This window comes from Silurus meridionalis, chromosome 11, assembly GCF_014805685.1.
Source record: "Silurus meridionalis isolate SWU-2019-XX chromosome 11, ASM1480568v1, whole genome shotgun sequence".
Lineage (NCBI taxonomy): Eukaryota > Metazoa > Chordata > Actinopteri > Siluriformes > Siluridae > Silurus > Silurus meridionalis.
Window position 1 is genome coordinate 11,990,490 of NC_060894.1, and position 22,200 is coordinate 12,012,689.

The 22,200-nt window shown below is 36.6% G+C and overlaps 2 protein-coding genes across 4 annotated transcripts in view; both read right to left on the bottom strand.

Moving 5' to 3' along the window:
- The window catches only part of LOC124393548 (unconventional myosin-XVIIIb-like), a 47,025-nt gene extending 34,451 nt beyond the window's left edge, over positions 1-12,574 (bottom strand). For all 3 annotated transcript variants that reach the window (XM_046861452.1, XM_046861451.1, XM_046861449.1), the window contains exons 1-8: positions 12,122-12,574; positions 10,486-10,620; positions 6,886-7,029; positions 6,384-6,785; positions 2,668-2,728; positions 2,046-2,158; positions 1,373-1,540; positions 802-1,009 (exon numbers count right to left, since the gene is read on the bottom strand). In XM_046861452.1, the coding sequence (XP_046717408.1) occupies positions 802-1,009; positions 1,373-1,540; positions 2,046-2,158; positions 2,668-2,728; positions 6,384-6,785; positions 6,886-7,029; positions 10,486-10,524 (1,135 nt within the window). In that variant the 5' untranslated portion in view covers positions 10,525-10,620; positions 12,122-12,574. The remainder of the gene's footprint in view (positions 1-801; positions 1,010-1,372; positions 1,541-2,045; positions 2,159-2,667; positions 2,729-6,383; positions 6,786-6,885; positions 7,030-10,485; positions 10,621-12,121) is intronic.
- A 418-nt stretch (positions 12,575-12,992) lies between these two features.
- grk3 (G protein-coupled receptor kinase 3) overlaps positions 12,993-22,200 on the bottom strand; it is a 60,850-nt gene continuing 51,642 nt past the window's right edge. Inside the window, exons 18-21 of the mRNA XM_046860983.1 lie at positions 21,860-22,022; positions 19,943-20,079; positions 17,258-17,371; positions 12,993-16,893 (exon numbers count right to left, since the gene is read on the bottom strand). Of these exons, the coding sequence (XP_046716939.1) occupies positions 16,732-16,893; positions 17,258-17,371; positions 19,943-20,079; positions 21,860-22,022 (576 nt within the window). The 3' untranslated portion in view covers positions 12,993-16,731. The remainder of the gene's footprint in view (positions 16,894-17,257; positions 17,372-19,942; positions 20,080-21,859; positions 22,023-22,200) is intronic.

Genomic DNA, 22,200 nt, shown 5'->3' on the forward strand with positions numbered 1-22,200 from the left:
AGGAATTTCATGGTGTTGAAGTATGGCATAGTTGCCATGTTGGTTTCCACACTTTTGACATGCACTGTATCTTAGGTGATTTTTTTTATTATTTCACTGCTTATTTGTCTTTAACATGTGTCTTTATTTTTTTAAAGCTGTACACTCTATACTGACAAAAGGATTGGGACTCCTGATTTTTCCAGCCATATGTGTTTCTTCCCCAAACTATTTGACGTCCCCAAAGGTTGGAGCCACACAATTGTATAGGATGTCTTTAGATGCAGTCATTTTCTCTTCATTTGAATTAGGAGATCCAAACCCATACCAGCCCATACCAGCACACACAAAGCAAGCTCCATTAAGATATAGTTGATATGATTTTTAGTGGAAATTCTTTAGTGATATGCTATAGAGCTCTGACCCCTGACCTTACTAACACCCTTGTGGCTGAATGAATGAAATGTAGTTATTATAACATATTATATATTATAACAGCAAATGGTAACTAAATGTGGACTGGTATGAAAACATTATTATATATATATAAAATTATAGAATAAACTGTGAAGAAGCACTATTCCATATAGTGAAATGTGAAAAAAACATTCAGCATACAAACTGCAAGCAAACTTTGCCATCTGTCAGTAAAAATTCTCAGGTGTACAGGTATCAGGTGTGCATTATGTTTTTTTCTTTTCCAGCTCCTAGCATACTAGGAGTGTTCAGTATCCTATGACCTTTACCCTAAACATAATTTGCTTTTGTCACTCAATACCTTTTTACACCACATATGCATTAAGGTACAAACAATAAACTCACAGGTAATGCTTTCTCCTGTTGTGCCAGCATGTTTGAGTAGTCCCCTGGCAAAAGCCTGGCACAATGTGGTCTTTCCTGTGCCGCTGCGACCCAGAGCCATTACACATTGATCCTTCCGTTGGCCCACCATAGACATATAAACCGTCTGAACCAGCGCTTGCAGAGGAGCAGGAGCTTCCCATGTGTCCCAGTGACGGGTTCGCATCCCCTAATAAGAAAGAAAGAGTGAAAAATACAAACAGGAAAAATGAATACAAAAAACTTCACACATTTAAAGGAGGATTAGTATTTAACCGATAATAAAAGTGTTGTCAATAAAAGAATAAAGAAAAGAAAAGATAAACATTAATAAAAGAAGAAAAATATTTGCATGGTCAATCTTCTAATCTTCAAGTTTAGTTTTCTGTTTTTAAATAAATCAGCAAGTTAAAATACTTAAATAGAATGTGTTCATTAAAGTAAAGTCAATGTGTAATATTTTGTAATTAAAATAAGAAAAAATGTGCCATTAGAACCAGGCACTTGACAAAAGATGAAGACACCAACTGGAAAGCTCAAAAGTGAAAAATACCTTTCCAGATGTTGCTAAAGGAGGCCAGAGGGCCAGCAGGTTTGGTCCAGCATGTGTAAGGGCCATGTGGGCTTTAGCTCGGGTGGTCAATGTGTGCAGAATACTGGACTCATTTACACTCACTAACTGACTCAAGTCCTCACACAAGTCCAGCTCTGGTGGGTTCAGCTGTGGATAGAAAACCAACATATATCTTTCATAGAATTGTGAAATGTTGTATAATACACAGTTGATACAGCTATGGGAAGTGAATATAATATATTACACTGTTATAATAGAAGAACAACAACTCCTAGGTATAGAAATATCTTTATAAAAAAGGCACCACTATTGGTCAAACAAAGGTTTTTTAGGGAAATTGTAAATAATTTTAAATTTAATAGCAGCACAGTCTCAAAAAAGTTGGTACAGGGTCATGATTACCACTGTATAGGACCCACTTTTCTTTTAGAAGCTTCAAGAATTTCTCCTGACAATTTAGTACAAAATATGCAGATTAGATCAAAACTTGATAATGATTATAGGCAGGAAAAGCATGTTTAAATGTTAACTCTCCTGTTAATATCCTCTGTTCATAGGATATTAAGACATAAACACACAAAATTCTATTAGTGTTGTTCCAAGGGAAGAATTAACCATTTACCCAAATATAGAAACAGGGTAAAATGTTCACCTTTTCAATCTCGTACTGTGCGACATCGTGTACAGAGCCATCTGTGTGGAGTCGAACCCTCACTTTCCCAAAAGGGAGCTCAGGTGTTCCTTCATCAGGCTTCAACTGAGTAGCTGTTTGTTATGAATCATACATTTACACAAACATACAGGAAACACATAAAAAGTATGCTCAGTATATATGCGTATTTATGCATATAAATTTTGCAATATTTCATCCAAATATCATCAGCGTCCCTAAAATAGTTTTTATAGACTGAACACTTTTAACCAGTTACTGAACTAGAGCATTTTGGGTTAATTAGCCAGGACATTTTAAATACTTAATCTGTTATAAAATAGACTTTTTTTTCTCAATTTGACATTTGTGGACTGTAGTAAGATACCATTGATTGTCAAAGATTTAAAACAGTAGAAAACAATTAATTCTGAGGCTTTTCCACATAATTAGGCCTTTCCAAAAGAATAGGTGTAAATATTGTTTGCTTTACACTGCATACTCTGAATTAAATAATCTGATGCTATTGCAAACTTGAAATTCTCTAGCAATGCAAAACTCTGTAAAATATCATTGTTGTATCAAATGTGCTAAATATACATGTTTTTATGCTGTAAAAACTCACCAAGGGTGTAGCCATTGTTATGCATATACCACACTGTTTCAGCTTCATACCAGACATCCCTCTGTAGACAGTGTGTGTGTGTGTGTGTGTGTGTGTGTGTGTGTGTGTGTGTGTGTGTGTGTGTGAGAGAGAGAGAGAGAGAGAGAGAGAGAGAGAGAAAGAGAGAGAGAGAGAATATTACAACTGTATACCATAAAATGACTGCATATATATATATATATATATATATATATATATATATATATATATATATATATATATAGATGAATCCAGGAAAATTACAATATATGAATTTTAAACTATTTATTTGTATGATACAGCTGCAAATAAGTATTTGAACACCTGTCTATCAGCTAGAATTCTGACCCTCACAGACCTGTTAGTCTGCCTTTAAAATGTCCACCTCCACTACATTTATTATCCTAAATTATATGCACCTGTTTGAGGTCGTTAGCTGCATAAAGACACCTGTCCACCCCATACAATAAGTAAGAATCCAACTACTAACATGACCAAGACCAAAGAGCTGTCCAAAGACACTAGAGACAAAATGTTACACCTCCACAAGGCTGGAAAGGGCTACGGGGAAATTGCCAAGCAGCTTGGTGAAAAAAGGTCCACTGTTGGAGCAATCATTAGAAAATGGAAGAAGCTAAACATGACTGTCAATCTCCCTCAGACTGAGGCTCCATGCAAGATCTCACCCCGTGGGGTCTCAATGATCCTAAAGAAGGTGAGAAATCAGCCCAGAACTACACGGGAGGAGCTGGTCAATGACCTGAAAAGAGCTGGGACCACCGTTTCCAAGGTTACTGTTGGTAATACACTAAGACGTCATGGTTTGAAATCATGCATGGCACAGAAGGTTCCCCTGCTTAAACCAGCACATGTCCAGGCACGTCTTAAGTTTGCCAGTGACCATTTGGATGATCCAGAAGAGTCATGGGAGAAAGTCATGTGGTCAGATGAGACCAAAATAGAACTTTTGGGTCATAATTCCAATAAACTTGTTTGGAGGAAGAAGAATGATGAGTACCATCCCAAGAACACCATCCCTACTGTGAAGCATGGGGGTGGCAGCATCATGCTTTGGGGTGTTTTTCTGCACATGGGACAGGGCGACTGCACTGTATTAAGGAGAGGATGACCGGGGCCCACGTATTGCGAGATTTTGGGGAACAACCTCCTTCCCTCAGTTAGAGCATTGAAGATGGGTCGAGGCTGGGTCTTCCAACATGACAATGACCCGAAGCACACAGCCAGGATAACCAAGGAGTGGCTCTGTAAGAAGCATATCAAGGTTCTGGCAAGGCCTAGCCAGTCTCCAAACCTAAACCCAATAGAGTATCTTTGGAGGGAGCTCAAACTCCGTGTTTCTCAGCGACAGGCCAGAAACCTGACTGATCTAAAGAAGATCTGTGTGGAGGAGTGGGCCAAAATCCCTCCTTCAGTGTGTGCAAACCTGGTGAAAAACTACAGGAAACGTTTGACCTCTGTAAATGCAAACAAAGGCTACTGTACCAAATATTAACATAGACTTTCTCAGGTGTTTAAATACTTATTTGCAGCTGTATCATACAAATAAATAGTTAAAAAATCATATATTGTGATATCTGGATTTTTTTTTTTTTTTTATTATGTCTCTCACAGTGGACATGCACCTACGATGACAATTTCAGACCCCTCCATGATTTCTAAGTGGGAGAACTTGCAAAATAGCAGGGTGTTCAAATACTTCTTTTCCTCACTGTATATATATATATATATATATATATATATATATATATATATATATATATATATATATATATATATATATATATATATATATATATATATATATATATATATATATATATATATATATATATATATATATATATATATATACACATACACACACACACACACACACACACACACACATACACCGGCAATTAAAATTAGATTACAATTCTGAAAGAATGACATCTTCACTGCTCAACAGTTGAGGGAGTTTTTGTCTACCAGAACACCTTTTCCACAAAATAAAGGTATTTAAAAAAAAAAAAACATTTTTCAGAAAACACGCTGATTAAAATTAGAGAACACTTTCAGATACCTCCCAGTTATTGGTGTTAATCTGGTACCTGGTGCTAATTTTCTTGATTATCTGTCAACCCCTATTTAACTGGCAGCCTAACTTCCAGTTTCACTGACTCTGCAAGATGGTGGGCCGTTCTAAAGTGACTGAAAGGCTCCGGCAGCAGGTTGTCCAGATGAAGGCCAAACGGATGACGCTTTCAGCCATAGCAAGACAAGTTGGTCGTTCCAAATCTGTGATTTCAAGAATATTGAATCTTTACAACATCACAAACTCATTCAAGTCCTCCAAGAAGGCTGGTCGTCCACGGAAGACAAATACAAGAGAGGACAGGATACTGCAGCTGGAATTGCTCACCAGTTCAGCACTGAACAGGGTAAGGATCTGTCTCGTCATACAGTGTCTCGACGTTTAAGAACATTTGGACTGAAAGCCCACTCTGCAGTGACCAAACCTCTCATTAGCAGAAAGAATCAAAAGGCTAGACTAAGCTTTGCTGAGGAGCATGTTGTGTAGACAGAAGAGAACTCGTCCAAAGTTCACTTCAGTGATGAAAGCAAGTTTAATTTATTTGGGTCTGATGGGAAACATTATGCTCAGCGACAAACTGGAGAAAGACTGAACCCAAAGTGTGTAAAGAAGTCAGTGAAAAGTGGAGGAGGAAGTGTCATGGTTTGGGGCATGTTTTCTGCAGCAGGAGTTGGGCCTCTTATACAGCTACATGGCAGAGTGAATGCAAATTTTTATCAGTCTTTCAGTTGTTTTACACTTTTTTGTTATGTATATAATTCCATATATAATTCCACGTGTTAATTCATAGTTTTGATGCCTTCAGTGTGAATCTACAATTTTCATAGTCATGAAAATAAAGAGAACTCTTTGAATGAGAAGGTGTGTCCAAACTTTTGGTCTGTACTGTATATATAATGTAATATTATATATATATATATATATATATATATATATATATATATATATATATATATATATATATATATTGTATATGTATATATACATACATATATGGGAACATGTACCCTCTTATTAATAATAGTATTAATATTGTTAATTATAACATACCAATGTTAACATACTAAATCACCATTACTCTAATATACTGTAAGTACATTGATAAAGATAAGTCATCATGTTTTAACATAAATCGCCTTAAAAAGTGTCTTGTCACATCCTAACAGGATTTTACACTTGAATCAACAGTCCTTATCCCAGGTGAACCCTGATAGAATAAGCTATTATAAAGTGAAAGAGCAGATTTATGCCCACTGCCATGTTCAATGTCAAAAATGTATGTAGTGCTAATTATTTTTTATCCTACAAAACAATAAAATGGTTTGTTAAAAAAGAAAATTAAAATTGTTTTGTCAGCTTTAAATACTCAAAATTATGGGTTTTTTATTTCCAGTAAATGAGTGATTAAAATGGTTGCGTATAATTTGCAATGCTATCAAAGCTACTAATAGCAAATAGATTTTTATGCAGTAAATTTCAGTCTGTGAAAATATTTTTTTGTAGAAAAACACAGCACCTTATCTGAAGAGCTTCATAAAATTGTTTTAGTCACCTTAGCTAATTGTAATAAGACACATAATTCAAGTGTGTTGTTTCAACCTACCACAGGCTTCTTGGGTTCCTCAGTTAGGGTGATATCAGCAAGCTGTCCTTCTGGCTCTTGTCTCAATTCTATTATCTTCTCTTCCTTAACCTTTTTTACACCCAGCTGTACCTCTGCTTTTTCTTTCAGGTTCTTTTTCTCTGCCAACACCTCTGAAAACTTTAATGTGCTGGAACTGTTTTCCTGTTTAAGGTCACTTTGCTCAGGTGTTTTGACTCTGAAGTCATCTTTCTGAGTCATGGCATTTGGACTTAGGCTCTGTCTTGGCAAGGACGTTTTCCTTTCCTTCAGGGCAGCATTAACCATTTGCTCTGCCCTGAGGGCCATCTCTGCCTCCAGGATGGGTGGGGTTTCGTCTGGAAGCAGAAATTGCTGGACCAAGTTCTCACTTAGTTTGCTTGGCTGTGAAGAGGATAAAAATTAATGTGGTCTAATAAGGGTGAAAAAGACACCTGACACACCATCAATGTATTAAAAACTGTGAATCTCATCAGCTTCTCACCGCCTTCTCTTCCTTTAGCTCAGGTTCTTTCAACTTAGTTTCCTTTTCGGTCTCTCTCACAAGCTGCTTAAGGAATCCACCGGGTACAACAGAAACAGAAGGGGGAGGTTGAGTAGCCGGCAGTGGCTTCTTCTCATCTTTGATCTGCACACAGTCAGTAATAAAAAGGAGCACCTGTTAAAAGATGCCTCATACAAACAAACACAGTTTAGACACAATCACTTACATGAAAATAAAATACCCTGTTAAGACCAAGGTGTAAAAAAACAAGCAAAACAAAACCAAAACGTCAGAAATGAAAATGAAATCATAAATAACTAAACTATTAATGTTAACTAGAGAACTAAGTGCTATAAGGTTTTATCTGCCATTTAATGTTACAGTCTAGCTGTTTACATTTATTAAATATTATATACAATAGAAAACCCAGTGATAAAGAAAATAAAAACAAGAGGATGAAGAACAGAATGGTTAATTAAACAAAAGAACAAATAGAAAATGGAGATTTGAACAATAAATGCAGTATTTTAAAGTTAAATTTGATTGTTAGTTTGTTACATTTTGGTAAATTACAGTTTCACTGCTTACAGTACGTGTATGTTAGATTTTTTTTGTCCAATCAGATTTCAGCCTCTATGTGCTGCCATGTCAATCTAATCTGCCAAGCTGGCCTGTTTACCATAGAGAACATTATCGATGGGTCTGTTTCTTTAACCAATCAGATTTCATATTCACCTCACAGGGCCAACTAGCTGACCCAGAATAGCGTCAGCATTTTTACATCCTCTGATTGGTTGGTCAGAGAAACACTGTTACAGCCAAGTTCGACGGGCAAAACATGCCTGAAGTGCTCTGCACACATTAATACATGTGAGTTAGACTTTTTTACGCCCACAATGGCTGACGGAGGAAGAGAAGTTAATTTGGTCTTAATCATACTTAAAAATCGTGAGGAGAGGTCTGCACAAGTTGCGTTTATAGTGTAGAGGTTTGGAATTGACTTAACTGGGTTTCTTGCTTTAGTAAAATGGTATTCACCCTTCATACATAAAATTTCTCTCTCTCTGTAATGGCACATCCATAAATGGTTTCTATAATTGCGACATGATAGTGGTGGTATTAAGAGGTGGATTAAGTCAGGCAAGTCCTCACTGAAGACCCAGGTACCAAATGCACGGCCCGCCACTGATGTACTGTATGTACACTGCCGATCAAAATTAGAGAACAATTTATAAACAATTGAACAATTCTGAAATAATGTCATCTTCACTGCTCAACAGTCGAAGTAGTTTTTGTCCTGCCCATACCATGCTACCAGAACACCTTTTCCACCACCACCATGCTTGACTGTAAGCAAGACACAATTTCTTTTGGTTCTCCTTGCTAGGGTGTCGCCACACATGCTGGAGCCCGACAAGTTTATTTTATTCTTATCAGACCACAGGACATGGTTCCAGTAATTCATGCTCTTGGGCTGGTTGTCTTCGGCAAAACATTTGTGGGGTTATTTTGAGTCTTCTTTGAGACTTGTTGCAGTTTGTGGAATATGGTCTGAGCACTGACAAGTGGACCTTCCACTTCTGCAACCTCTAACGCATTGCTGGCAGCACTCATGCGTCTGTTTTTTGAAGCAGCTTCTGCAAACTCTGTTTGACCCTGACCACTGTACTGTAACTCAGTTTTAGGATGTCACCGATCTTCTTATAGCCTAGGCCATCTTTGCGGAGAGCAACAATTCAAATTCTCTAGTTCTTTGCCATGAGGTGCCATGTTGAACATCCAGGGGTAAGTATGAAAGAATTGTACTCAAAGCACCAAATTTTAACTGTTTAAATACAAGATTCACAAATTTGTATAATCCTGCTAAGCAGATAAAAACATGAACATGATGAATAGGACATGTGGCTTTATATGATTACTGTAAGTGACATACAGCTGTGATCACTTAGGGTGTACTTACTTTTGTTGCCAGCTATTATGAAAATAATGGCTGTATGTTGTTAATTTCAAAGGACAATAAATATGTACTGCAATCCAAACTGCACAATGACTACTCTAAAATATATCCTAGTTTAATGTCTATAGTAGTCCCTTGAGAAGATTTACTAAAATTGTTGCTGCAATGTAAGGGGTGTACTATATTGATACTATACACTATGTGTCAGGCAAAACATTACATTATAACCAACTGCCCAGTATTCTGTTGGTCCCCCTTTTGCAGTCCTGTCCTGTTGAGCATAAACAGCATTAACTACTTCGGCAATCTGAGATCAAACCACAGTTGGATAAGACCACATTGGCCAGCCATCGCTCCCCACTTTCGATAGATACTGACCACAGCAGAACAGGAACCCCCCCACAACAGCTGCAGTTTTGGAGATGCTCTGACCCAGTTATCTAGCCATTCCGAATTGGCCCTTGTTAAACTTGCTCAAATCCTTGCTCTTGTCCATTCCTGTTTCTAGCGCATCAACTTTGAGGACAAAATGTTTCCCTGCTGCCTAATATATCCCACCCACTAATAGGTGCCATAATGGAGAGATAATCATCATGTATAATATGATCTTATTTCACCCCTACAGATCACAGATTTAACCCGTGTACATGGATTGTGTAAAGTTCTCTGATCAAACACCAGTCATCTTATACATTTACTTCAGCATTAACTTAATTTATATTTTAACTTATAATTTATGGATATTTATTGAATAATTGATTAAATGTTCAGTATGCATAAACACAACATCTGTAAGTAACTAATCTGACAAGAGAACTTCAAAAATACTTTACTTGTATTACAATCATCTCTAATAGTTTTGAAGTATTTTGAAAAGTGCATGTTTATGGAGAAATCATGGTAGAAAAACCAACTGGATTTCAAATATGATCAATCACCAATTACTTGATTGGTCACTCTCTTTGCACTTGGTATTTATCTTATTAAAAGAGGCTATTGATCTTTCTCAGCCTTAAGCTCGAGTTCTCTTCTGACAGCCATCTTGAGGTGAAAACTAACACATACTTTGTTTGACCCATGTGAACACAAACTGTCCTCTTTTCATGTATATGTGTCCCACAAATGACTAGTGATAAAGAAAATAATGCCTTTATTCCCTCAGCCCCAGTTATGTTCTTTTGTGTCTGTCTCTTATATCATTAATATAATTAGTATTGTCATTATTTTCAATGTAATAATATTTTAAAGCAAACATTCTTAAATCTCAGAGGGTGTCCAAATCAAACAATGTGGACACTAAGGCTTTTCTGAGCATAGAACGCATTCTATTTCCAACTGCATTCAAAATTCACAACATACTGATGCCTTTGCGCTTCAATGATTTAGAACTAGCTTAAACATGACTAAACTGTAAATGTTTATTGATTTTTTTTTTTTTTACTGTGAAGGAATAATTGATTAATTCAGCTCTTTTCATTTGCATTATGTGAACTATTTACAGTTTTTTTTCCATAGGTTCTATTATTTGTATTACAATTTTTTTCTTTGTTAAAAAGAGGCTATTCTTTACACCTTATTAATTAAATCAGGCATGCAAAAATCTCAGAGCATCATGCAGAATAACAGGGAGATGTTACACCTGCCTTCTGCTCCCACAGTTTTAAACGTGAGGACAGTGCCATTGTGGACAGGGGCCACACTAATACAATTCAGCCAGGTGTGCTCTTTTGGTGTTGTGAAGAAACTAGGAGCAGTAATGAAACAGTCACACTGTGGACCTGCAAAAAGAAAAAGAATGTGTCATGAAGGAAAGAGTGAAGTACGTTTCTTTTAACACACTCAGTATGCAATAATCGTAATAATTATCTTAATATTAAAATATATTTTAAATGTTTTCCAGCAATGCAAGTGATGCGCCACCACGTTATACCACCCATGCTGCCTATGAATGTCTTTGTTACTGTAAAATCTATAAACACAATGAACGCATAATACAAAATCCAATGCAATGTATACTGTACATATACATGACAGATAAAGCCTGATCTAATGTGACAGAAAAAATCCCTTTATTATGCAGCAGAAAAGATTCTGGTGTCTTGATATACATAAAAGTGGCTGCAAAGGTGTCAAAGAAATGTATCAAGGTCATCTTTTTACAGTCAGGTTCATTATTTTGTTTATGACCATCTATTAAATCTCAAATTAAATTATATTTTATTGCAATTCCAATAATTAGTTGGAAATCATTCAGTCAATGACTGCCTGACTTGTGGAAGCTACAGCCATAACCAGACACTGGGTTTCTTCCCTGGTGATGCTCAGCCTAGCTTTTATTGGAGTTCTTGGTTGTCCTTGGGGTATTTTGCCTCCAGCATGTGAAATGCATGCTCAGTTGGTTGACTTGGCTCTTACAGAACATTCCACTTGTTTCTCTTAAAAAAGACCTGGGCTGCATTCAAGCTGACACTATATCAGTAATGCAACCATAAATAACACCATGGTTCCCCAAGTAGCCTTTGTGATATACGCCCAAGAAGACTTCTGGTGAAGAACACACTTTAAAAAAATGTATGAAGTCAGAGCTTGAAAGATAGACAATGATGCATTACTTCTGAGGCGTTCCTATTAAATGTGTACAGAAATAGAACACCTATATAAAGACAATGATTTAAAAAAATGTAAAAGAAATAAACAGTGATTCACAATAGCTCTTGTATGCTTGTGCAGAATTAATTGGTAAATAATATGGATGGCAAACTTGAAAACTTTATGAATTTATAAGTGCATATGCCTTGAATAAACTTATCTTAATATTAACACTAAACTTTAAAAGCAAAGTTATCTTTAGAAATCATTTCACCACTAACTTTAAGGAATAGTGTGGAACATGTTGAGTATCATAACAATAATTGGTGTGGGACTAATTTAATTGGTTATGTCCTCAGGAAACTTATAAGACCACATGAAAAAGGTGCTGTTCTGACTTCAGCACCGGTTTCGACCTAATAAAATATTAATTATCCATTCCAACTTGTTTTTTTTTTTTTTTATAAATAAAAAATCATTTAGAAACTCGGTCTGCTGTGCTGTTCTTAGATTTCAGTTCAAGTCGGAGCCGCCATTATTATTGAGGCCAACTCAAAACCCACCTTAAGCTATGAGCCACCAAAGCTACACAGGCCCAGTAAATACGACCCAATATTCTACTCGATTTTTAAACATAGTTGTTAAAGTTCTTGTAAAAATTCTGACTTGAAATGGAAAACCAAGACATACCTTGTGAAGGCTTCGTTTGAATAATAAAAAAAAAGGTTGTCGTCCAAATAAAATTTGGTTTGTGAAATACTTTAAAGAAAAAAGAACAAGCCACACAGGCCTACTGTCACTCACTAATTCACACAGCCAGACTGAAATAAGAGTGGCACAGCCATGAGTGCATGCACACACACAGATAAGCAAAGCAGCTGTGTTAACACGAGACCCTGCTATAAATATCTTCGTGGCGGATGGTGGCGTAAGCATGCTACCCTGTTTGGGAAGCTTTAACTAGACAAGGTACAGCTTTGCAATATTATTTGAAAAGGGATCTTTTTGTTTTACTTTAAATAGGATAACATCAAACATGATAAAGCGTGGTAGTTCTATTAACATTTTTTAAAGGCTATTGTTTGAAATAAGCAACAGGTGAGAAAGAAAACAAGCCCAGAGTTCTAGCTGGCTGTGTGATGGACAAAATCAGCTGTGAGTAACAGGCTGGAGGAGGAGCTTCAGGAACATCCCTTAGGACAGCATTGGCTAGAGTGCTAGCAAGAGGAGAGGAGCTGACAGAAAACAGTTTGTAAAAACAGGACTAAAATCAATTAAATCATTTAAAAATATTGAATGGAAGGAGTAACACACTTTCATGACAAATAAAAAAAAAAAAAAGCTGATTTGACCATTTGGTTTTGAGATATTAAATTACATAAAACTTATAATACTTTTACTGGAGCTCTCAGTCTGAGGCTGTCAAATTTCATCAGATTATTGTGGCCTTGGTACTTTAATACATTTAATGTCTCTTGATAAACATTTAAAGATAAACAGCAAACCTTTAGCAAAAATGTACATGTGCATCTGAATCATTAAGACAACAAACAAGGCAAAGTACACGAAAAAAAGGCTTTTATTTCTGAACTTTTAATTGGCAGTCCAACACATGTTTCTAGATTCTCTGGGGGGAAACGATAATTACTGGATATTTTCATCAATAATAATAACTGCCTTCATTTTAATGATAATAACCTATACAGTAGTACAAGTGTTTGCTTGTGGCACAAAAAAAACAAACAAAAAAAAAATCAATCTTCTACAGCTCCGCGCACTAGCAAAACACATGTACATGTATAGTTAGCACAAAGGGATTATCTCCTCCAACCAGACAATAAATATGAAAAAAGGCAAGAGAATCTTGCAATAAACAGACAAAAAAATAATCTGTAGGTATACTATCTAAATTTATGTGCAAGATCTGAGCTGATTCTTCACCACAAATATTTGAAATTTACATAGAACCCAATACCCATTCCAGGCTTTTAGTTTCGATATTTACCCTTTAAATAAACCTAAGACATTTCTAATTTCATTTAATTAACATACACACACATATACATACATATATATATATATATATATATATATATATATATATATATATATATATATATATATATATATATATATATATAATGTGTGTGTGTACATACACACATTTTTCTTTTTTATTCCTATTTGTTGTATTTTGTTAACTGCCATTTTGATACCTGCTTTTCCATACAAACCTACCCCTACAAGAACAGACACACAAGCATTTGAATGAGGCAAACCTCAACATCATGAATAAAAAGCTAAAAATTAAAATAAAATATAAAAACCCCTGAAATAAAACATGGATATTCAGGATTGTTGGAGGTGCTCCTTCTTTGAGAACTGGGTAAGGAAAAATGCCTTTCTTGACAGGTGCCAGTGATGGCAGCTCACTTAGTGGATAGCCACTTTTCAGTGTGTTAATGACATCAAAATCTCCTCCCACTGGACCACCTAAATTTGGTCACGTTTGTACCATTCTCTCAAAAATCATAAACTTCCCTGTAAAACGTACCAATTTTGGTTTGAAGGGAATGGAAATGGAGAATTGTGATCAGTGCTATACACACAAACATTTTTTTTTTTTACTGATTTAAGACAATTTCCTACAGTCTTTTGGCACATATCTGTTAGCTAGTGAAGTCTGGAGGTACAGTGATTTCACTTAAATGTCCAAACTATTTTGTTTTTTTAAAAGAAAAAAAGAAAAATAGAAAAAAAGAAAAAAGGAATATTTAAATCTTTCTCTAGGATGGCACCTCCATGACACTTAAAAGCTACACATACATTTGCAAAAGTCAGCATCACATGCAAATCAAAAGTTTTCCTTTAAAAAGCATGGAAAGAACCACTTATATAAAAAAAAAAAAGAAAAAAAGAAAAAAAAAAAAGCTATTGCATGGAAAACCTGAAATATACAAACAGAAGAAAAAAATAAACTAAACGAAAAAAAATCCACTGTTCAAAACTGCCTTTTAAGCTGTGCTCTTTTCTGCCAGTCAAAAATGCATGTATTTCAAAAAGTCTATTAGAAATTTGCATTTTGTCACATTCAAAACAATATAAAAAATTAAACTATACTGAAATCAAGCATTACAACAAATGGTTTAAGTTTGTTTTCCCCACTGTCCCTGTAGCTCAGCTTTTTCTCAAAAACCGTTGTCAATGTCCTCACTCGGGGATGGAGAATATCGCATATGTGCAGTGCTGATAACAGTCTGTCTACCTGCAGCTGAATGATGGCAACACTAACACATGCAGGGTGTGGCCAAGATGAGAAACATGTACCTCACTATGAGAGAAGCCATTTTGCAGTCATTTAGTTTTTCACACTTGTATCTCACCCTGAGGTATGCATGAACGATTGGAGCGCCATCAAACCCAACCCACCCTTTCCCCAAATCCAAGACAAAAGAACAGAAGTACAGACAGAATAATCCCCCATATATGCAAACATCTTACAAGAAGGGTATACTACAGATGCACAGAGAAAGAACTGCTTATATATAAAGTCAGATCAGGACTGTGCAAAGATACTTGCTTTTTTCCAACCTGTCTTTTCAATTTGTTGCACATTGTCTTGTCTAACAAAGCATTCCTGGAAAAGGTGGGCACACAAAACAGGGAAAATGCAGTTTGTTTTGGTTCTTTCCTCATATTTCCTTAAATTTCACTGAAGTCATGCTGAAGACAAGCAGGTTTGGCTCGAAGATTTCTATCGGTGTTGGCACTTTTTTGAACTTCAATGAGTAGGGATGGAGTTCAGAGTTTGAAGACGGTGCAGCGGGCTTGAGGCATTATGGGGAAAAGAGTGTGGCATTTCATTTTCATTATTAACCAGTGAAATATTTTTCTCTTGAGGCACACAATAGCACAACAAAGGGAATGATGTGTATGGATACTTTCACTGGCCAAAATTTAAAGCCCTATCACAATTAAGTGACCAAACATACATCCATGCACACACAAAATACACATTGCTGCATGCAAGTGCTCAGTCAGCAAAATAATTTAAATTTGATCGCTCAAAGGGCCGAATGTCAAATTTCCCACTCTTACAGAGTTATTACTATCAACTCCTCTCATTAAAAAGTGTATCCTTGATCACTGACAGATCCTCGGTGCAGAACATCACAATGTGTGTAGAGAAGGGAAGTGGAAAAGATCACAACAGCCCAACCACCACAGTCCACCAATCACAATGCAAAAAAAAAAAACAACAAACAAACAAGAAATTTAAAGGCAAAGGCATTCAGCTGCAGTCCTTAAAAGCTGAAATCAAGGAGGATTTGGTGATTTCTCTGCTTTAACATACCCTCAAAAGATACTGGTGATTTAAAACAGGTGTCTGAGCAGGGAAAATATGAACTCTGGTGATCCAAGACTGCAGCTGGGCACCTCTGACTTCCAACATTATTTTATACTAAAAATCAACCCTAATGAATTTCAAGAAATAAACCAATCAAGGTGTCCCTGGATATTACAAAAAGGTACAACAGAGGCAATGTTGTAAAATCTATTTTGAAACACATTACATCAAACTAGACCTTAGCATTGCCATTTTATTTTTGACTATTACTGAGCTCTTGAAGTTTAGACAAAGACATTCTACCAGCTTCCACTGTGGTGGCTTTAGTGCTGACTTAGAACAGCATGCAGCCTACTATCTCTGCATGCATAGACCCATGTGGCCTACTATCTGCATCTTCACACAGAGAGCTTTATCCTGAGCATACAGAGACCAACACATTCACAGTAGAGGAAAGAGCAGCAGGAGGACAGGATTCAGCTTCCCACAGCATCACATTGCAGTCTACGTACATGTGCGCTTGGGTAAAGGGACAGCTGATGCCAGGCCCTGCCTGGGGAGAACACTGAGTAAAGAAGAGGAAGTTCACAGATTAAGCGAGAGAGATGAAAAGCAAAGAGCAGAGCAAGGACACAATGTCACTGTATGCCTCATTTGAGTTCAATCTTGTCCACATAAATGTCTTCATTCAGCACCGACATCAACATTGGTCCTTCACTGCTGTCTAGGAATGACAACTGCCCAGTGTGTCAATTTGGATGAGTGTGTGCTAGACAGATGAAAAGTCAAGTAGAACTTTAAACAGTCCTTGCGGAGGGCTGTTTTTAAACATTTATATGCTTTATTGGTGGTGGCAGAGATGGAGGATAAATTTAAACAAGTGGTGCAATGTCTGCAAGTGTAAAAGAATGCATGATTATGAGGGAGGGTTGGGGCTAAAGACATCAGTGGCTCACAGGCCGTTGCTGTTGCGGTGTGTGAGAGGTGGTTTGGACAGTTCCACCACACCGGCACGACCCTTGCCGATTACTTTAGGAGCACGACGCAGCAGTTTCTGGGCCTCTGTGAACGCTTCGTTAAGCTCCTTCTTCCACTGTACAAACTCTGGGTCACTCTGTGGACAAAGTAGCAAAGGATAGGCAGATTACAAATTGACATCATGTGATATGTAGATATACTGGGGGTTTTTTTGTATCAATTCTATTATTCAGATTTTTTTTTTAAAGAACATAATACACATATGCAGGTACTTTTATTTTTATAGTATCAGTAAGATTACTTCTGTTAAAAAAGAATGACTTGGATTAAAACTTTGGATTTTTTATGTTAATTGTAACTGCATACATGTACCCCAGTAAAATACTATTGGAAAGTCACACGTGTAAATTCAAAACTGAAACTTTACTGACAAGTGCACTGCATTTTCTGTGAGTGACTAGGCTTATGAGAATGATTTGGCACAGAGGAATATGTCCTACCTCACACTGCAAAACAAACTGTTTCCCTCCTTTGATCCTCAGGAGGATGCATTTCTTGTCTTTGATCTGTGTTTCCTCAACACTCACTATTTGCTCCATTGTTAACAGGTTTTGCTGCACAAAAGACAAAATAGTGCATAGTGAGAAACTGCTGAAAATTGAGCAAAGCATTACATTTATCAGAATATGTTAATGTCTCAAAAAAACAAGCATTGCTTGAATAAGTGCATTAGGTAGATTTAAATTTTCAATCAAATAAAAAAAAAATAAAATTATGTTATTCTGCTTTTAGCTTGTTTATCCTCCAGTTGATTGTTTTCAAAACCAGTTATAAAATGAGACCAACCAAACAAGCATGACTGCCCTGGCTGGTGCCATCAGACAACTCAATAGCAAATAAGAATGATACAGACAACCTGTAAATCATTGCAAGGCATGACCATGACTTCCTTAGACTGTACAATAGACTTATTAGTACTAAAGGTACTTGACAGAATCTATATTTGATGTAATATCACCTAAGAATCAACAGTTTTGGGCAAAAAACATCTGACATAATGCTAGAACCCACAAGCAGCAAAATCAACAGCAGAAACATGTCCAAAACAACGGCCATCTCCAGGCTGGCTGTCATGCCTCGTAATGAGCCTAGGCATAGGTGCATATGCACCAGCAGAATTCTTAACAGATAATTAGATGGAGCTGAATATGGTGATTCAGCTGGTAGGTAGTCATCAAGATGTGTGGTCAGAGAACTTTTGGGAGCTGAGGAATGTGAGCATCTGAGTTACGTTTTTATAAATTTAAGCTAAGCTCAAACTGCCACATATTTAAGGCTTTTTTCAGTGTTTACGCTTGATAAATGGCGTATGTTTATCAAAAGGTGTTTATAACCAACAGGCTGTTTAGACTGAGGAACACTGAACCAGAACAAAAATGTACCAATCTTGTGTTGGCACTAGCATCAACACGCAGACAAGGTGGAAGCTGCAAAGCATCTTTAAGATGGTCAATGCCAAGGCACTGCTTAGGTAGACTAGTCTACTAAACTGGAGGAAATACTTTTTCAGATAATTATTTTGCTATATTTGACTATTAAACACAAATTAAATTACTTATTTTGTGCTTTAAAACGTTAAACAATGTAAATACCTGCACTGTTCAATAAATTTTTTTTTTATTTTAACAACGGACATTAGGAGAGATGGCAGTGGAGTTTTTAAACAGGATTTTGTAAGGTGAGAGGATGCCTGAGGAATAGAGAAGGAGTGTGCTGGTACTGATCTTTAAGAACAAGGGAGATGTGCAGACCTGCAGTAACTACAGGGGAATTAAGTTGATCAGTCATACCATAAAGACGCCTTTTTTGCTTTGAGAATGTTGATGGAAAAGTATAGAGAAGGTCAGAAGGAGTTGCATTGTGTGTTTGTGGATTTAAAGAAAGCGTATGACAAGAGAGTGCCAAGAAAGGAGTTGTGGTACTGTATGAGAAAGTCAGGTGTGTCAAAGAAGTATGTGAGGGTGGTGCAGGACATGTATGAGGACAGTGTGACAGCAGTGAAGTGTGCAGTAGGAACAACAGACTGGTTCAAGGTGAAGGTTAGACTGCATCAAGGATCAGCTCTAAACCCTTTCAGTGGGCAGTGGAGTGGTGCAGTTGCAGGGTATGTTGTTGTATGGTTTAGAGACAGTCGCATTGAGTAAAAGACAGGAGGTGGAGCTGGAGGTAGCAGAGCTGAAGATGTTGAGATTTTCGTTAGGAGTGACCAGGTTGGACAGTATTAAATATGAGTTTATTAGCGGAACATGTAGGCACATGTAGGACGTTTTAAAGACAAGGTAAGGGGGGAGAGATTGAGATGGTTTGGACATGTGCAGATGAGGGACATGGGTTATATCAGTAGGAGAATGCTGAGGATGGAGCTACCAGGAAGGAGGAAAAGAGGAAGGCCAAGGAGGAGGTTCATGGGCGTGATGAGGGAAGACATGCATGTAGTTGGTGTGAAAGAGGCAGATGTAGAGGACAGGGAGTGTATGGAGACAGATGATCCGCTGTGGCGACCCCTAATGGGAGAAGCCGAAAGAAGAATGCTGCATTTGAACGGGTTTTTCCACAAAGTGCTACTGTAAGATCAATCAACATTTTAGCCTTTTAATCGAATAATACTGCCAATACAGTTTACTGTTTTAAGTAGTTACATATTACTCATTAGTTATCTGGCTAGCTTGTTGCTAACAAAACACAAGCAAAGAGGCAGCCATGTTTAACCCCTTGAGTAGAATCGCAGACCTAAAAAAAATTAAGATTTATCCTCACACTTTTGGATTGTGAACATCACAACAAAGCAAAGGTCATGAAGCATTTAGCCAAACAAAAGGAAGCCTTTATTTTAAATCAGAAAAATATCAAAAAAAGATTGATATATTGGTAACTTGATAATGTATTCATTGTGTGACAGATTTATCTCAGTAATGTTATACTTCAGTAAGTGATCTGAAAACATGGGTTTTGTAACAGCTCTGGTTTAACATGAGCTGACTGAAATGCCACAAAGGAATATTTGAAATATAGTTATCTGTGGTAATTAATTCATCAGAATAATAATCTACAAATTAAAAAAATGTAATTTAATTATTATCGCTTATCAGAACAATAGCTGCTACCCAAGAAAACTGCAAACTTACCCTGGACTCGCCTTCTCCTCTCCATTCTACACGGTTTGGAAACAGGTAGAAATACCGGCGCTGCCACTGAGTAAGAAATGGATTTCCAAGTTTCAGCATGTAGCCATGCATTATGCAGTCCTTGCCCAGAGCATAGTCTTTAAAAAAAAAAAAAAAAAACAAAGAAAACAAAAAATATCAGCATGAAGGATTGGCCATTTCCTAAAGAAAAACTTGATAAAACTCCAAGTGAAATAACACTGGTTTTTAGACCATTGTGGTCAAATTGTTTTCTATAAAAATATTCCCTAAACATTCATAATAATATTTTTGTTTGGTCTAAAATAAACACCATCAGACATTGATCACCGAGCATCCTAGTAAGAGTCATGTTTTTACAGTTTCCCAAATCGAGAAAAGCCCAATTAACTTTCCCAGAAATCACTGCAGTTTACAGTGTTAATTAAGCATTTTCACTGCATGTTGTGCTGTGCATGGTTATGTATGTACCAAAAGATTTTTTAATCTGAAATTTAGCTAAACTTAGTTCGAATATTCACAAAAAACAACAAAAACACATCAACACTATATGTCAAGAGCTACAATTAATGCACACATCATACATTGTTCAAGATAGGCTGCTTTGAATATTTCACATACTGCTGATCTCCTGGGATTTTCACACATAAAAGTCTCAAGAGTTTAGAACGGTCTAGAATGGTGTGTGAGTGAGATCTGTGAATGGAAAAGCCTTGTTGATAGAGATATAAGTGAGATGGCTGGATTGGTTAAAGCAGCCAAGAAGGATATAGTAATTCAAATAATATATCTTTACAAACTGAAATATATTTCAGCATGCACAAAACATCAAATCTTAAATGGATTGACCATACCAGGAAAAGATCATTTAGGGTTCCGCTCCTGTTAGCCAAGAACATGAATCTTAGGCTTTCGTTGAATACAGTAAATAGAGAAAACACTCAAATTTTTTGGTAAAAGGAGTTTCTGACCAGCCTAATCAAGACTGTGCGAAAGATGTTCTTGGAGAAATATTTCTGGTCCAGTTGGACAGAAGCAGAAAAATCTGACATTTGAAAATATTTACACATTCCATATACATTTCTGTTTAAAACAAAAATGTAAAGATTATTAGAAGCTGTGCCATAATATTTTTCATTAGTACATTTATTTTGTTGGTTTTGGTTGTTTGTGTTTATAGGCGTGCTGAATTTTTTTTATTGATGAACACAAAGGTTTAAACATTTATTTTACTTTGAAATTCTGGCCTATATACTGTAAGAATTATCAGTGTTGTCTAGCAGCAGTAATTAACACGACAGGAACTACTGTCCAGTAAACTGCATCCTTCCCAGGCACTGTAACAAACACCAAGGTCATTCAAGTTCCTCTGTTTTTTGCACTAAAGACATATGGGTTTAAGATATAAGTAAGCAAAAGATTTCTCGAGCACTTATACTCACTGGAGGTTTTTACACCATTTCAAGTAATCACTACAGACTGTGAGTGAGTGTGCGTGTGTTCGTGTGAAAATGGCAAAGGATATGCAGCCTCTTAAGTATGCAAATAAATGGAACCTTTTAATCTTTTTTTTTTAAGATTTCTGTAAAGACTGTCTTTACTTGCAACTGTGCTGGGCAGGCATTGTTTTTGCTTATTATTTCACAATAGCAAAAATGCCTTAATGAATTTTTAAGATTATGTCAAACATTCAAAAACATCAATATTATTCATAATAATCACATGACCTAAATAAAGAAGCACTATTGTAAAGTGTGATTTTTGCTCAGGGCTCCTAGCTGCAAAAGTGGCATCATCAGGAATTAAGCCAGCAATCTCCACATGATGGAGCAAAATTGTTTACAAGAGAGCAAAGACATAGCAATCTGATCAGTGTGTGTGTACATGTTAGAACCTTACCTTCCTCATGGCCTTGTTGCTTGTTCTTGGCTCGCTTGCGTGCTTCGTTCTTATCCGTGTCACTGTTGACTGCCTCATACACTGTCTCGGCCACCTCCTGCTGCCAGCGCTCCGAGATCACCAGGGGAAAGTTTTTATAGAGCTCCTGATCACTGTCCAGCAGCTGAAAACAAGAACCAGAGAAAAGAATACATTCAAGAAATAAAGGAAAACAAAAGGCGAGTGGCATATGCCAGTAGGCTCTCATGGGAAAAACCATTTACACCGCTTTATTCAGGCAAGCCTTATTTCAGGCAAGCCTAAAGTTAGCACTAAACATACAGGACTGTGTCATAGTGAGA